The 15679-nt window shown below is 38.8% G+C and overlaps 1 protein-coding gene across 2 annotated transcripts; it reads right to left on the bottom strand.

Moving 5' to 3' along the window:
• Window positions 1-262: 262 nt before the first annotated feature.
• POGLUT2 (protein O-glucosyltransferase 2) lies at window positions 263-15465 on the bottom strand. 2 transcript variants are annotated; one of them, XM_006131027.5, is made up of 11 exons: window positions 15296-15465; window positions 14874-15104; window positions 11076-11281; window positions 9589-9794; window positions 8490-8567; window positions 5712-5884; window positions 3491-3728; window positions 2810-3019; window positions 2276-2365; window positions 1689-1793; window positions 263-494 (listed from the first exon to the last, which is right to left on the bottom strand). In XM_006131027.5, the coding sequence occupies exons 2-11, from the start codon at window positions 15053-15055 to the stop codon at window positions 477-479; spliced, it is 1506 nt and encodes a 501-aa protein (XP_006131089.1). In that variant the 5' UTR covers window positions 15056-15104; window positions 15296-15465; the 3' UTR covers window positions 263-476. The 2 variants fall into 2 exon arrangements, with proteins under 2 accessions (XP_006131089.1, XP_075774852.1); XM_075918737.2 differs by lacking the exon at window positions 15296-15465 and having other exon boundaries at window positions 14874-15287.
• Window positions 15466-15679: the final 214 nt, after the last annotated feature.

Raw genomic sequence — 15679 nt, 5'->3', positions numbered from 1 at the left:
GAACACTGTAATCGGACCTAATTGACTTAATACAAGTCTATTCCTAGCCATGTAGACTCCGAATTCATTAGCTATAATATGAAGATACTAATACAATCAATCTTCATTTGGGCTGAAAAACATTGTACCCTGACTTAGTATCATAATTGGGTTTGATCCTATTGTCCCTTTACATATACACTATTTCCATTGATTTCAATGTACATGAAAAGACTACAAATGCAAATTAGTGACTAGTTTGAACAACTCCATGAGATTGAGATGAAGTGACGATGAATTTATTAAAAAACATAAAAACATTTCAAAACAGCAAATTCTATTGATACTAATGATAAAAATGAACAGATATTCCCCATTCAGACTTTTGAATGCTGTTTTGTATTGTCCATTGAAACTGTTAATAAAATTGTTTTATTTTCTCAAAGGAATTCTGAAGATCGGTAAAGTTTCCTAAAAATGTCATTAATTTCTTCCTGTTAGAGTTCATCTTTGGCCTGTAATTAAAAAGGAAAAATATTAATTACTGGAATTTTAACAGTCAAGATAGACTTATTTAATTCAACAATCCTTTCCTTTTCTAAAGAGACAGAAAGGAACAGTTCTTCTTTAGCCACTGTTTCAGTCTATAGATTGAAACAGTGCAGCTTGTCCACATTCTTTATGGGCCAGTATATCCAAGTAAGTGCAGGTTGGTTCTTCATGCTGCTGTGGCTGACATGCGCTCTCTGAAGTATGCAGGTGGTAGAGCAGACTGGGAGAGGGACTGGGAGAGAGACTGGGATCCTGAATGTTTGCTGTGTCCTCAAGCTTCCACTCCCAACAGGGTCTATGCAATACAGAGTTCCTTCTCTGTGCCAGCCACAGCTGGGTGGGTCTGTTAATGATTTGAGACATGCTTTCAAACAACTTACTATGATTGGATAACCTTAGAGCCTTTCAGTTTACTCTTACAAATACTTATTTGGAAGCACATAAGTACTGAGGCTATGATTTCCTTGAAAGTGCATTCTCACAGGCAGAAGTCTTATTTATTCTTATATTCTTATTCATACAAGAATTATAAAAACAGTGTTTTAGTGGTTAGTGATCAGCAGTTTTCAAACCTGTAAATAATTATACAAAATATCCAGAAAAATGGAAATTTTGACATTTCTGGCTTTTTTACAGACAAAATTATTGCTTTTCTGAAACAGTTCTATTTTCCTTAGTTTTGTCTCAGGCTATGTCTACGCTGCAAGTTTTTGTGGCAGAAAATATGCTATTGAGGGACTCATTAGCACAGATTGTGATGTCATTAGCATATTTTCTGCTGATTCTTTTTGCGCAAGGGCATAAGGATCTTGCGCAAAAGAGGGTTTTTTGTGGAAAACAGAAGCAGCTACACTGCTTCTTTTTGCACAAAAACCCCTTGTGCAAAATGAATAGGCAGAAAATATGCTAATGAGTTCCTCATTAGCATATTTTCTGCCACAAAAACTTGCAGTGTAGACAATGACTGTGATTTTACAGGGATTAGCTGAAAGGGAACTCTGTTTTCAGCTGTTGCAAATACACAATTTTAAAAGGACAAGAAACTTATCATGGGCTCATAAGGTTGGGTACTGGATATCTTCAGCTTCCATTCAATTAAAAAGAATTGAAGACATTCAGCATATTACAGGATCAGACCTTTGTTGTACACACCATACCTTCTTTCTGTGGCAAGTACATGGAAACAGGTCATCGTCAGGCTGTTCCACCTTCTCCATGCCATCTCTGATTTTTGGCTCACTCACTTGTAAATTGGCATATTCCTAATTAAAGAAAGAGAAAGGTATTAGTCTAACTGCCTGTAATATCTCACAACTCAGATCAATAATTATGTAGGAGCTGTGTGGCCAAAGGATCTTCCATTGCTCTCAGAAAAGCTCGCCATATCACAGAGAAGGTAAGCGGATACTTAACTGCTGTCAGAGATTCCATTTGGTGTCAAAACCTCAGTGCTAATGCACAGACATTTTCAGCTGTGGCTGGGGATAGGAGAATGAGATTATGCTCTTTGATCATTGCTAAGTGTGAAGAACATGGGGACATTTTCTTGTAAATTGAGATTTATGCGAACTGGGAATGCCTCTCTCAAACTGCCACTTTTAGGGTCACACAATGTCCACAAATTATTGTTTTCTGTTCTTACTCTTGGTTGTGTGACTCCATCACCCAGCTGACTGATTTCCAGTATCTGTATATTTTTAAATGCTTTCTGCATATTTTTTTTGTAGTAGTCTGATGTACTGACCTGGAAAAGTTTGAAATAATAACAGAATACATGATCTCCCATGAGGTTATTTCGTGCAAATTCTTGCCCTGATTTTGCAATATTCCTTGCCTGTCAAAGAAAAGGAAAATCCTGACATAAGAACATTTTTGGAGACGATAGTAGTGATTCGGAAATTTAACACACTATGTAGTAATTAGCCTTCCATTTTTGTAGACAAGTGTCTAGGGCACTGCCATGGTGACTGCTCCTTAAAACAACAAAATAAACCCTTATTACTGATAACATATGAGGAAGACTTAAAACTGACATTTTTAATGCCAAAGGAAAAGTGTTCTTACTCTATAATTCATCTTTTATTTCTCCAATTAAATTTTAACATTAAGGACTATAGAAGAATATGCAAACTAAATACATTTTGCTTCCCCATTGATGTGATATGCATCACTCATTCTTAAGATCTGCTTGTGTTTTTGGTATATAAACAAATTAACTTGGATTTACCTACTTTTAGTTTGTCAGGAAATGTTTCCAACTGTTGTAATACAGATTTACCTCTTCGTCATGATTTTTTGCCCACTGTAGCTTTTCCAGTAGGTCACTCAGGTCACTTTTAAATGGAATATAGTGTTTCCAGGGCAGCAGCTCATTATAAAAATGTTCATAGTAAATGGAGTCTTGCTTCAGCACAACACTGTTTCCTGCTAATAGGTAAGGCAATCTGTATGCAGCCACTGTGCCATCAATATTAATTTGATATTTATACTGCAAAACATACATAATTGATTAATGAACCTTTTTAAAAATAGGTAGCAGCAATTGGTTTAGTGATCTTTTTTATTCTGAGACTATGAAATGCAGATGGCTTGCTCAATTTAAGACATGCTGATTATGCCAGACATTGTAAGTAATCTTTATTACTAAACAAATGTATATTTTTACTCATTAGATTAGTTCCACTGTTAAATATATTGTATTGGGAGGAGCTATGAGTATTAGTCAGGACAGAAGAACAAGAAACTGGAATCTAGAGAGATTAGATTGAATAGAAGGTTCCCAAAACCCGCCAAAATCAAAGTAAAATCTAATAATCATAAAAGGGTTGTCTGAAAAGTTCAAGTACTTTGTAATATAGGATGTATAATACATGTGAAGATACTAGGTGGGGGGGAGGAAAATTCTCAAATACTGGTGTGTTAAGACTGCAAGAAGTCTAAATAGCAGTTGATGTCCTACCTTGAAAAAATCAAAAAATGAAATATGCTTCACAATGGGACCATAGAGGCTTTCATCATGTTTAAAAAAGAAAAAGTTTGTGAAAGCAGCATCTATGATATCTGGGTATTTTCTACTGAGTTTTACAAGTTCAAGCCTCTCTTTGCGGCTGTCTCGTCCCCTCCAAATTGCTGTGGTATTCTTGTCTTCCCAGAGTGGCCCAGTGTTGGCCTGGACAGACATCATGTCCAGGCTGACTCTAGATGTCAGGAGGGAACAAGTGATTTCAGAAAAGAGGACTCTTGCAGTTTTCATACACTAGCCTTTTAAAATATTGTAATACGCTTCTGGACGTGGTTCTCCCACAACAGTTATAGTCCACGTTTCCAATACAATATTACAAGATCGCTGACCTACAAAGGCAGGGATACAATCATATAGAGCTTTGTAAACTTTTTATGACTGTAATAGATAAAATAAGTGCCAAAAAAAACCATCTGACTTAAGCCACCATTTATTGGTTGATATCTTACAGACATTATGGCAGAAATGGGTCTTGAGAGTTCTGAAGAGGGAAGGGGTAACAGCCACTGAGTGGATTTGAACCCAGGAGCTTAGTGTAGGAGCCTCTTTAGCTTGAGCTATAAAGCCAGCTGGCTCTCGAGCTCTCTTGTTTTTACTTCTTGCTATAAGTGATCTAAGCACCACTGCATGGGACAGTGACTACACCCATTAGGTGCATGGGTTCCATACTTCCCATAACTGGTCCAGAGCTTCAGAGAGCCCAGACAAGCCCTGATTGTAACCACCACCAGACAGATTTGAACCAAGGACCTCTGGAGCTTAGTGGTCACACTAAGCCTCTGCAGCTGGAGCCATAAAGCCAGCTACCTTTCAGCTTAGGCTGTAGAGCTCACTAATTTTTGTCACTCTCTGTAAGTGGTCTAAGTGCCACTACATGAGACAGTGAACCACACTAGGGCTATGTCTACACTCACGGCTTCTTGCGCAAGTACGGCCATTCTTGCGCAAGAATCTGCAAAGCATCCACACTGCCCGCCCGCTCTTGTGCAAGGAAATTTACAGTACAGCGTGATAAGAGAGGGTTCCTTGTGCAAGAGTTACACCTGATAAAAAAAAGAGTGTAAGCCCTCTTGCGCAGGAGCTCTTGCACAAGAGGGCAGTGTGGATGCTCGGCAAGAATTTCTTGCGCAAGAAAGCCCTATGGCTAAAATGGCCACCAGACCTTTCTTGCGCAAGAGAGCGTCCACACTGCCATGGGTGCTCTTGCACAAAAGCACAGCGCGGACATGGCAGTGTAGATGTCTTCTTGCACAAGAACCCTTAAGCAAGATGTTCTTGCGCAAGAAGCCGCCAGTGTAGACATAGCCTAGGTGTGAGGGTTACAAATGTAATAATGGGCTTGTGGATCAGTACAGAAACAGCATTCCATGTGCCAGAGACAGTATGGAAGAAAGTGTAGAGATGGCTGTGGGAGAGGATGACATAGGGTGGAGGGTGCTATTTTTGGCAGAGTGAAGGAGGCAAGGAAAAGATGTGGCAGAAACAGATTTGAAAGAGGAACAGACTTGTGAAAGGTATTTATTAGGACAAGAGTGATGAACTGAATGCAGTGAAATAGAGCGAGCCCTTGTAAGGCTTCAAATGGATTCAGAATTATGAACAAGAAAGATCATCTTAGAGTCTGGTTTTGTATGGTTATGAAGAGGCAACATAGCTGTTAGGGAGGCCTGAAAAGAGGATTTTACAGTAATCAAGATAGAAGTTGAAGGACTACATGAGAGTTTTGGCTCTATGTGTTTTAAGAGAAGAAGGAAGTATCTTAGAAATGTTGTGGAGAGAGCCTGAACGTGCAAGGAAAAGAGGGGAGAGTTGAAAGCAACCCTTCCCAGGATATGATCCTGAGTGGTGGCCTGACTGATAGAGGTTTCATCAGTGACTAAATCCTTTGTTTTTAGTGTTTTGGATTAGACTACATGTGGTCTCTGGTTTCTGAAATAGAACATTGCAGAAACAGAATTATATGAAAGTATAAAATAGCTGAACTCAGACATTCAGTATACCTTATCTTGTCTAAAATGGTGTCTCGGTGTCAACAAAGAAATGAATGTAAATAAACACATAGTGCAACAAGTACTGAAATACTTTTAATGTAAGATTCTGTTGGAAGAACCATTCGTTCAAATCTAGTGCTTTGTGAAAAAGTTACTTAGTTTCTTACCGGCCCATAGTTTCTAAGACTGAGTCCGTCAAATCATAGGTTGGCATCACAATGTCTTTCGATTCTGTGGATCCACACCATGAGAAGATGGGATGGAGGTTCTGAACAGATTTCTTTTTCTCTAAAGGCCAATCCCCTAAATTAACAAAAAACTCTATATCTGGCATTTTCACCTGAATGAAGAAAAATGATAGTGTTAGTGTATTGAATGTATGAATACAGAGAAGTATTTTTTGTCCCTTGATCAGTCTGATATCTGAAATTAGATACATAAGAGGAGAAGTCTACTGGAAAAGGTAGATTAAAAAAACTATATCAACAACTATAAAAACTATAGCAACTGATCATCACACTTCAGGAATGCTGTTTTCAGAAATCCATGTTTTAAATATCTTTATATCAGATCAGAAAACAAAACAGCATTATAACATAAACCAGTTTTCAAAAGGAATCACACAAATAATACTTGCCTAGATATAATAAAGCAGCCAAAATATGTATTCTAAAACAAAAGAACTCCATTTCAAGAGCTATTAAGGTTGCTAAGTGACAGCACTGTAGCTGTATAATGCCATTTACAAGATCTTAGAGGGGAAATTAAGGTCACAATTAATTTTACACCATCTACATAATAAGAAAGCCACATTAGCCTTGTTAAATAAAATATACCTATTTCATCATTGTACTGTCCTGCTAATTCTCACTAAAACTACAGTTCATCAATGAGCCCAACATATACATGAAAATATCTTCTGAAAAATGAACAACAGTTATCTGCATATATATTAATTACTCCTACTGACCAAGTCGCTACATACACATAATATGCAGTTATAAACACATAACGCCTCTCTGTAGCATGTGCACATGTGAAACTTTTCTCTTATTGTTCAGAACAGCAAGGTAATTATTTAATTGTTGGTCCTCTGCATTGCAATATGCCTTGATTCCTTTGCTGTCCAAGAATTAGAAACCTTAGGTTTCTGACTCAGGTTACATTCATAGACAGAGATAGAAACTAATCCTCTGCCAGCTATTAAGTAGGTTTTATATACACTCTCATATATGGTTCTCTCTATTTTAAAGTCATGGGGAAACCTTTAGCAAGTATTCCCTGGTAAGAACAAGCAGAAAGGCATGGAAGTTCCAGAAGCAAAAAAATAAGCCCAGTTCTATCTCCTATTTCCATGCAAACAGATATGATTCTATCTGGCTCTCATAAAACAAACAGTCTTCACTTTACAGAAAAGTTGGAAAGGCCTGTAATCTTCAGGAATATCCTTATGAACACAATGCCATCTACTGGTTCTTTTCGATAATTGTAATGAACAAGCTATGAACTATGTATTCTCAATGTTACAATTGATGAACAAGAAAAAAAATCTGTTATGTTGAAGGAGAAAGTTAGCCCCCAAATGACTCTGCTCTGAAAATGTATTACCCAATGGAAAAGTCATATAGAACTGAGCAGGGATTAAACAAATAGAAGTCTCTATACATTTAATTTTGACTATCGTTGGGGCCAAAGCACTTCCACTATAACCTGAAATGTCCTACGCATCTGCTTAAATTAGGGCACGCTTCCCAGGCTGTCCTATGAACTGCAGTGAAGCTCAGATCTCCACAGCACATACTAGGACGCTATTCCTGCTGCCCCATCCATGTCCCATATGCAAGGGCTTACCACGCAGTCCTCAAAGGATAGTGTGTAGTAGTGCTTTATGGTTTCTGCACTGGGGGACATCTTCCTCAGCCTCTCTTTGTCTCTGGCCTTTTTCCATTATGTATAGAATTTAATAGAGAATTACGTACATTTCCTAAGGTTTAAATCCATCCTACAACATGCATTAGCAGTGATACAATTCTCTATTAAATCCCATAAGATGGTTCACAAAGCCCATGGACATTTTTTTTATTAAATCCTATAAACATTTTGTCATAGGCCTAGCAGCCCAATTCATATTGGAGTCACAAGGTAAGTGACGTTACATCTTTTATTGGACCAACTTCTGCTTGTGTGTGAGAGAGAAGCTTTCAATCTTACACAGAGCTTCTCCTCAGGTCTGGGAAATGTACGTGTCACAGTAAATACAAGATGGAAAATACATTTAGTATAAGTAGTTAACATATATTGTAAGATTCCATTCAAGGTCAAGTGATATCTTAACATCTCTGTAGTCATAGGACAAAAAAAAAAAGTCGTGGGAGGGGAAGAATTACTGGTTTATAGGTTGTTGTAGTAAGATGTTGATCCAGCATATTTAATAACTCCATGACTTTCAGTTTTTAACAAATTTAATTTAAGCTCCAAAGCTCATCTTGTGCAGGTTATTTTAGAGAATGAGGACTGAGAAGTCTGATATAGAGTGATCTTTTGGTGAATAGCGTTCACCTGCAGATTTCTCCAAGGAGAAAGTCCAGATTATATACCTTAACATACTCTGCATAAGCTTCAAAGCTTGCTTCTTTCAACAACAGAAGTTGGTCCAATAAAAGATATTTCACTCATCTTTTCTCTAATGTTTTAGGATCAGCACAGTTACAACATTGCAGATAATTAAAACTTGTATGTTACATTCTACAAATTAATCAAAGAGCATACCAGATCATCCAACTTCATAGGACAGTCCTGCTATCTTATTACTTCTTCATGTGAAAGTAATAAAAATTAGAACAAGAACAGTGGCGGGGTATTTTATTGTGGGGGAGTCAACAAAACCAGTAAGATTTCAGGGAATGTTTTATATTTAAACACCAACATGCACAATATATACTCACTTTTCTAGTCAAAGAAAGTAGTATGGCATCCATGAAAATCCTGAAGCCTACATGCTCACCATGGGTCTTTATATAAACCTAAAAATAATCCAAAAGTTATTGCATTGGTGTTTGTGCATGGGGAAAAATACAATATTGGAATTTTCCTATTTCACAGTAAAGAATAGATTGTATGCCTTCACCTTTATATAATTTCAAGACATTTTGGGAGGTCTTAGAAAGCCCTATCTCTCTTATGAAGCAAAAAAGGGTACACTTTTTTTGTCCTTTGTTGTTACTGCTGGAAATGATCCCCTGTAACAGAAACTCATTGTTTTCAAGCCTGATTCTACTGCACTCCTTTCCCAATGTATGTTCATGAGCGATATACAGAAAAGTGAGACAAAACCAAAATATTCTCTCTGGAAGATTTCAAAAACACTATTTTTAGGAATTCAAAACTTAAAACACACAGGGACCAAAACCAGAAAGAAGGCAGGCTGCTCTCTGAAGTAGATATGCTGTAGTTTGTCCCAGGCTGTTCTTTGACTGACTTTAAAAGATTGCAGGCTTTCCTAAAAAGCCCCTAGTTCAAGCAGAACTAGGAAACCCTTTTAAATTACTAACTTGTAATTCTAGCATAGTTTCCAATAATATCAAACACTTCTGAAGTTGTATAGTTTTGTTAGCAAGAGTTAAGGATTCTTAGACTACCACACCATACCAAACTGATGAATATTGAAAACTCTTGTAAAGCCCAGTATACAGGAAACTGAACTGGAAGTCAGGACACTTGGATCTACTCCCAACTCTACTACTCATCTGCTGTGAAACTATGGGGAAAGTCATTTGCCTCGCTCTAGTTCAACTGCCCCATCCATACCATCGACATAAAACTACTTACAAAGGAAGATGAATACCACTGAGTTCTACAGATGAAAAACAATATAGACAGAGTTAACTATTATAGTTGAGGGATAATAAAGCAAACAATGGAGGTGTGAGAGCTTTTCAAACAAAAGATCAAAAGAAGCCTTTATATTTGAAAGTTTTAACCAGCCTAAATATATGACTAACTAGAAGTCTCTCTTTAATATTTCAGCTAAGTCACATACTGTACCTTGTTATCTTTTATGGTGTAGTGGCACAAGCTCTGTCTTAGTCCAAACCTTTGTGGAATTTCCTTTGCAATTTTATCTGGATCAACAGTAGGAAAATATGCTAGGTCTCTCTGAATCTGTGGAATGGCTTGCGGACAGCTCATATCTTCCAGCCATGCAGTGCTGTCTTGGCGAGGGCAGTCACAAAGCTCATGGTAAACAGGGCCTATTATTTTGATGTGCAACACAGACAAGACTTTAAATTCAGAAGTTACTTGGAATCACTGCCCCGTGTGGACACTCTGTTCCGCAATTAAAAAAAACTCTCACTTCCCGAGAGTGATCCTCAAACTAGGGAAAGATAGATGTTTGTCTGCCTGATCTGGAAAGAAGAGGAGGCAGATCTGTGCTCAATTTCTTCTCTTTATCAGGCTGACAAGGGACTTGAACTAATGGTATCTTGTCTCAGCTGAATACCCTACCTATTGGGTTAATGGTTATAAAGGAGGGCTTGGTCCTCCTAAGTGTCATTTTGTTGTGGAATTAGGCAGCCTCTGAGCGTGCTTACTGGATCACTCCCTGCAGGCAAGATATACATTCCTGTCTTTCCTAGGGTGTCCGGTTTTTGCCCGGACTGTCCCTTATTTGGGTCCCTCGTCCGGTAAAAAAACCAAAATACCAGACATGTGAAATGTCCAGTATTTCCAATTTTCCCCTGCGGCATCTGGCAGCGCCCTATTTTTTTTGTTTGTTTGTTTTTGCTTAACAACTTCAGTCTCCCCCCCCCCCTTTTTTTCCCTCAACAGAATTTTTTCATGGGTTTTTTTTGAGGGGGGTGTGTGTGTCTGGTATTTTTTTGTTAAACCATCTGGCAACTCTAGACTCTTTCCCTGCCTGTGGATCACTCTGGGCCCTAGATGGGAAATAGATGTCTGGATGCCTACAGACAGGCAGCAGTATGCATGAGCAGAAGCAGAAACAGACACATAGAGAATTATTTTTTTTTTAAACACACAAACTTAGACACTGAGAGTACATCTATCCAGGGATAAAAAACCCATGGTTGACCGGGGCTCATGAGACTGAAAAATTCACTGTGTAGAAATTTGAACTTTGGGTGGAACCTCAGTTTTGGGACTCCACCCTGGAAGGGTCTAGAGCTTGGGCTCTAGCCCAAGCCTGAATGTTTACACAGCAATATCATTATCCAAGAACCAGAGCTCCATGAGCCCAAGTCAGCTGATCTGGGCTATCCACGGCTATGCTGCAGGCTTTTGTTCTCATATAGACAGTCCGAGTTTAGGTGCCTACAGGATTCAGAAGCAGCTGAGCAGGGTTTGGACGCTGCAGGAGAACTTAAAATGGGGAGTTGGGTGCCTAAATCTCTTTGTGAAACCAAGTCTCAGCAATTTGAAGGATCAGGTTCTAACACTGTAAAAGCATTCTGGGCTGCAGTTTGTATGGGGGGAAAAAGCTTTGTAAAATAAAGTGCATTTCTTATTCATACCTTTTAAAACATATGGAGACTTGGCAACATGTTTCTCTTTGACTTTGACTTCTATCTTCAGGTTTTTGTAGCTTGCATACATTCTGTACCTCACAATGAAGGAGCCATCTTTTCTGTCTAGTATCTGCACTCCTACCCGTGTGAACTGCTCATCAGGAGCAGTGATCTTCACCTGGAATGCATTTGCTCCTGGAGAGAAAGTAAACCTACACAGGGAAGGAGTAGAATCATGATTAAGAAGAGACTATGTAGCAAGTTTCTTAAGGTCTGATCCAATGCCACTTAAATCTCAAATGGAAAAATTGCCACTGACTTTAGTGAGAGCTAGATTATGGAATATTGCCAAGTACTCATGACCAACACATTTTCCAACAAGACTTCAGCTCCAATTTAGGCACCTAAATAAGGCCTGGGTTGTCAAAAGAGTTCAGTAACCAGCATTACCCATTAGGACACGAACGGCCTAAATTCATTAGACGTTAGCACCCCAAGTACTGAGCTCTCATGAAAATCGGTTGACTTATTTTGGCACCTAAATGTAAACTAAACAGTTTTGAAAATCTGGCCTTGAGTGTGAGGTCTGAGCCCTTCTGAAAATTCAGGCAATCGAGACAGTTGAGACATCCTGTCCCTACAAGTGAACTCGTTCAAAACCAAAGTACCTTCTTGTCCGATGCCGTTTCTGCAAATACGAGTTTATGAGGTGAATGAGCTCTGTTGATTCAGCACTTCTCTCCTTTCTGTTATTAATAAAGGAACAACAGTCCTCCCATTCAGGGTCTTAAACTGCTTCCTCCTGCCTTGGAATTAGCACTTTACTATTTTTGGAAGAGGGAGGGTGAAGTACATGAAGCTGATAGGACTCACTCAACACCACATAATAGTCAATGGAACTTACCATTCCTAGTACAGTAGACCTCCGATAATCCGGAACCCATGGGACCTAGGTGGTGCCGGATTATCAGATATGCTGGAGTATCAGGAGGATGGTTAACCATAAGATGGTTATGTATATACTGTATACAATATATACTGTATATAAAGTGTTCTTAACCCTTTTTATTATACATACTGTATACAGTATACTGTAATGTTTTAGTTTTTGTAACCCTTTTCGCTCAGTTCAGCTGCTGCTGCTGTTACCTTGTGACTCATTTTTTGCTGAAGCTCACTCACTAGGCTCTTGCCATTTTGATGCCGGACTATCAGGCGTGCCGGACTATTGGATGCCAGACTATTGGAGTTTTACTGTAATCAGTCTTGTGTGTTGTTAACAGGACTATCCTTGCAGAAGTTCTTTTTCCTCTCTTTCTTTCACCCCTTCTCTCCCCTGCCACATCCTCTCTCCACTGGTCCTCTTCCTGCTATGGTCAAATCTCCCTTTTGCTCTTTCCTTTCCTCAGTCTAGTTTCTTTCTAAACTCACTGATCCTGTGGTGATGGAGCAGCAAGAGAAACAGGAGGTGGAAATCTCAGCTGTCTGCTCAGAAGCCCTAAAAATAATCTCCAGTAAATGAGCAGAAGCTGAAGACAAACTTTTCTTATTACCCGCAACACTACTTAGGAGTGACATCTCACCTGGCATGAGTGACCAAGTGACAGTGTGCCCTCCAGATGAGTGACAATGAGCAGATATGGAAACTACAGGAACAAGTTTTACTTTGCCAATTGACCACATTGGTAACCTTATAGCTACTGAACCAAATCTCTTCAAATTGGGCTTGTTTGGTAGGTTTCATGAAATATACACTGTCTTTAATAATAAACATGGGGAAAAGAATTGTCAAATCTTTGAAGTGAGACTATGTCAGATGTAAATACCAGGGTAGAAACAGAGAACTTTAGGAGTGTCCCATGAATAAAATGGGAATCTTGCTCAAACTTTAAAAAGAAATTCACAGTGTACGTACACCAAATCTGGAAAAAAATCAGCCTAAAAAAGTGAAAGGCTTGTAGCGTTATAAATGTAGGGCAAAGTTTTACAATTGTAACAATAGTTTGTGCTACCAAGTATTAAACTAGACTGTCCATCCCCACTTTTTTGATTGAATCTATGCGGTGACATGGGCTATCAGAGGAAGAAAGAACAGCTTTTTTTAGCAGAATGCCTACCCAATACCCCACTAACATATTACATGCTCTGCAGAGTGTGGGGCATTGGCCATGCGCTATCTGCTGTCTGTGACAAGGTGGCATTGTTCCCCCTGGCAACCTTGTGGGATTCCCCACATAAAATAATGCCATTCTCATAGTTGTTACTTTACAAGGGTACCCCACTCTGTTGAAACTGCATATTCTTCCTTGGGAAGGGGATATGTCGATAACAACCTGGATCCTTTAGAAGCTATGCTACTGGCATAGACTCTCTGCTCAAGTGGATCTGGCTTCCTCCCATGTTATGTAATTTGCAGGTATAAGGAACTGAAGAAATTTTCAAAGGAATAAATGACATTTAGATGCCCATCTCCCACTGGCATTTAATGGGAGTTAGATGTCTAGATGGTGCCTCTGAAAATTTCCAGTCCCTCTGCCAGTTCCATGATAGAATAGAAGGAAATATTCTACCTATTCATGTGAAAATGCTACAAGTGGCAAGTCATTGGTTTCCTGTTGTTTGCTGAGTTTTTCCTGTCTAGAGATAGTTTGGCTCACTAATTCCAATCTGTGAATTAAGATTTAGGTCGTCTCAAAATGTTACTGTATTTGCTTAATGTTCTATGCAGTATTTAATACATATTTTAAATTGATTCACAGATTTGCTACCTCTATGTGGATTATTAGTTTGTGTGACACTGGAAAGAAGCAGGGAAAGAGGTCACATCTTAACTTAATCTGACCAGTTTCTTATAAATATATAGGCTTGACAAGGAAGAATTAGCAGTACCTTGTATACTGGGCCAAAATACTTCTATTTTGTTTGTAACCTAATTTTTATTTCCTTTCCCACATCTCACATCCTGCATGATGCCTGTGAACCTTGATGTGAATGGCAAGTTTTATATTAGGGCAATATATGTTATTTTTTCTTATTGTGGATAATATCCCAAAGGAAGCTTAAATATAAAATATATGCCACATTTACTGCTGGTGGGAGGCTCAACTCAAATAATTTCTTTGGTATCACAGCTTTGTGTGCCAATAATAGAGATTCTCGAATCTTTACTGACTATTTTTCCTTTATGTAATGTGCAATTGCACAGATTTCTGATTAGTGTCAGGAGTAAAGGCTGCATTAATCCATCTAATGAAAAGAACATTAGAGCATTTTACACTTGACAATTATATGTTTACAAAAGTAAGTCAGATCTGGGGACTTCATCATTAATATCCTTTTCTGCAAGAAAGGCAAATTAAGTAGCATCTTAATTAAATAACAAGAGAGCCAATATATTCAGGGGTACCCATATGGCTCTGAAGAGAGGGTAGGGCCAATTATACTGGTGTTGTACTAGACGGAATAGAATGTAATACAGATGTGAGGGGACTGGCTCTGCAGTGTGACTGTAGGACAAGTAATTGCACTGATTTTGTTAAAGAAATCCTGCAGATATCACGTGGACCCAAATCCTCAAAAAAACTTAAGCATATGTGTAATTTGAGTAAAGTTGCATAATGCTTAAACATTTCTTGGGGAAAGGCCTCGGGAATGCCAAAGGAACATAGGAATTTTTTATTTTAAATTCTTGCAGGATAGGAACTGCGTATTTAGACCTGTGACTTAAGAAAGTGCCATTTTTAAACACGAACATCTTTTTTAACACAACTTAAAATTGCTGTGAGAAGAAGCTGACGTGCTTACCTCTGCCCTTCAGTGTCCAAAGCCTGAACATAAAAATACCGAGCAGGGAGTACAACATCTGCTCTCAGACCAGGTCCCCATATTAAACTGTTCTCCGGGCTCAGCTGGTTTCCTCCACCCGACACAGTGAACACCGGAATTGATCCAAGAGTTAAGTAACAAAGCAGCCAAATGCTAAACATTTACAAGATTTCCACTTCAGGAAAAACACAAACAAGACGACAAGCCGAGCTGCAGGGAAAGGGTAGAAAATGTGCACTCAAGTTAACTTGTGTCTTCAATTACGGCTGCAATTCCATCTCCTCAGTTACACATCTGCCTTGGCTCTGCTTTATCTCGCTTGTTTCAAAGAAGTCTCGACTATTTCCTCTTTCCCCCTAATCAAACTACAAGGAAGAAGAGGAATTAACTACATTAGTTACCACAACACAGACTCAGTGAGGAGCTGCTGCCGTGTCCCGTGTCTCTTGTTTCTTTGTCTGTGTATCTCGGTTCCTCTGCCTTAGTCGTGCAGCTGGAACAGCATCTTCGGGTTAACCCTCTCGTCAATCTCAGCCGGGTAGGGGAAAGGAAAGAGGCTTGTTTCATTGGTCCAACAAAACTTCTTCCGAATGAATAATGATATTGTCTCACTTCCCAGGCTGAGCAGTAATGCTGGGAAATGTAGTCTACAACAAGAATCACAGCAGTCTCGTACTTCGCCCCTCACACCCATTACTAGTTTGATTTGGGTGTGGGAGGCAGCCTCAAGCTATTACAATCAAGAGTGCAGACATTTGTGGCTTACTGCAACTTAAAGTTTAAAT

The sequence above is a fragment of the Pelodiscus sinensis genome, chromosome 1 (genome assembly GCF_052426305.1).
Source record: "Pelodiscus sinensis isolate ZL-2025 chromosome 1, ASM5242630v1, whole genome shotgun sequence".
Lineage (NCBI taxonomy): Eukaryota > Metazoa > Chordata > Testudines > Trionychidae > Pelodiscus > Pelodiscus sinensis.
The sequence above is the reverse complement of the archived record's forward strand: the minus strand, read 5'-3'. Positions and strand labels throughout refer to the sequence as shown.

Excerpts from the sequence above, each read along its gene's own strand:
- POGLUT2 (XM_006131027.5), bottom strand. The coding sequence starts at position 15,055 with ATGTTTAGCATTTGGCTGCTTTGTTACTTAACTCTTGGATCAATTCCG. Across the intron at positions 11,282-14,873 it reads TTGGACACTGAAGGGCAGAG|GTTTACTTTCTCTCCAGGAG; the intron begins GTAAGCACGTCA and ends TTCCCTGTGTAG. Across the intron at positions 9,795-11,075 it reads GTCTCCATATGTTTTAAAAG|GCCCTGTTTACCATGAGCTT; the intron begins GTATGAATAAGA and ends TCAAAATAATAG.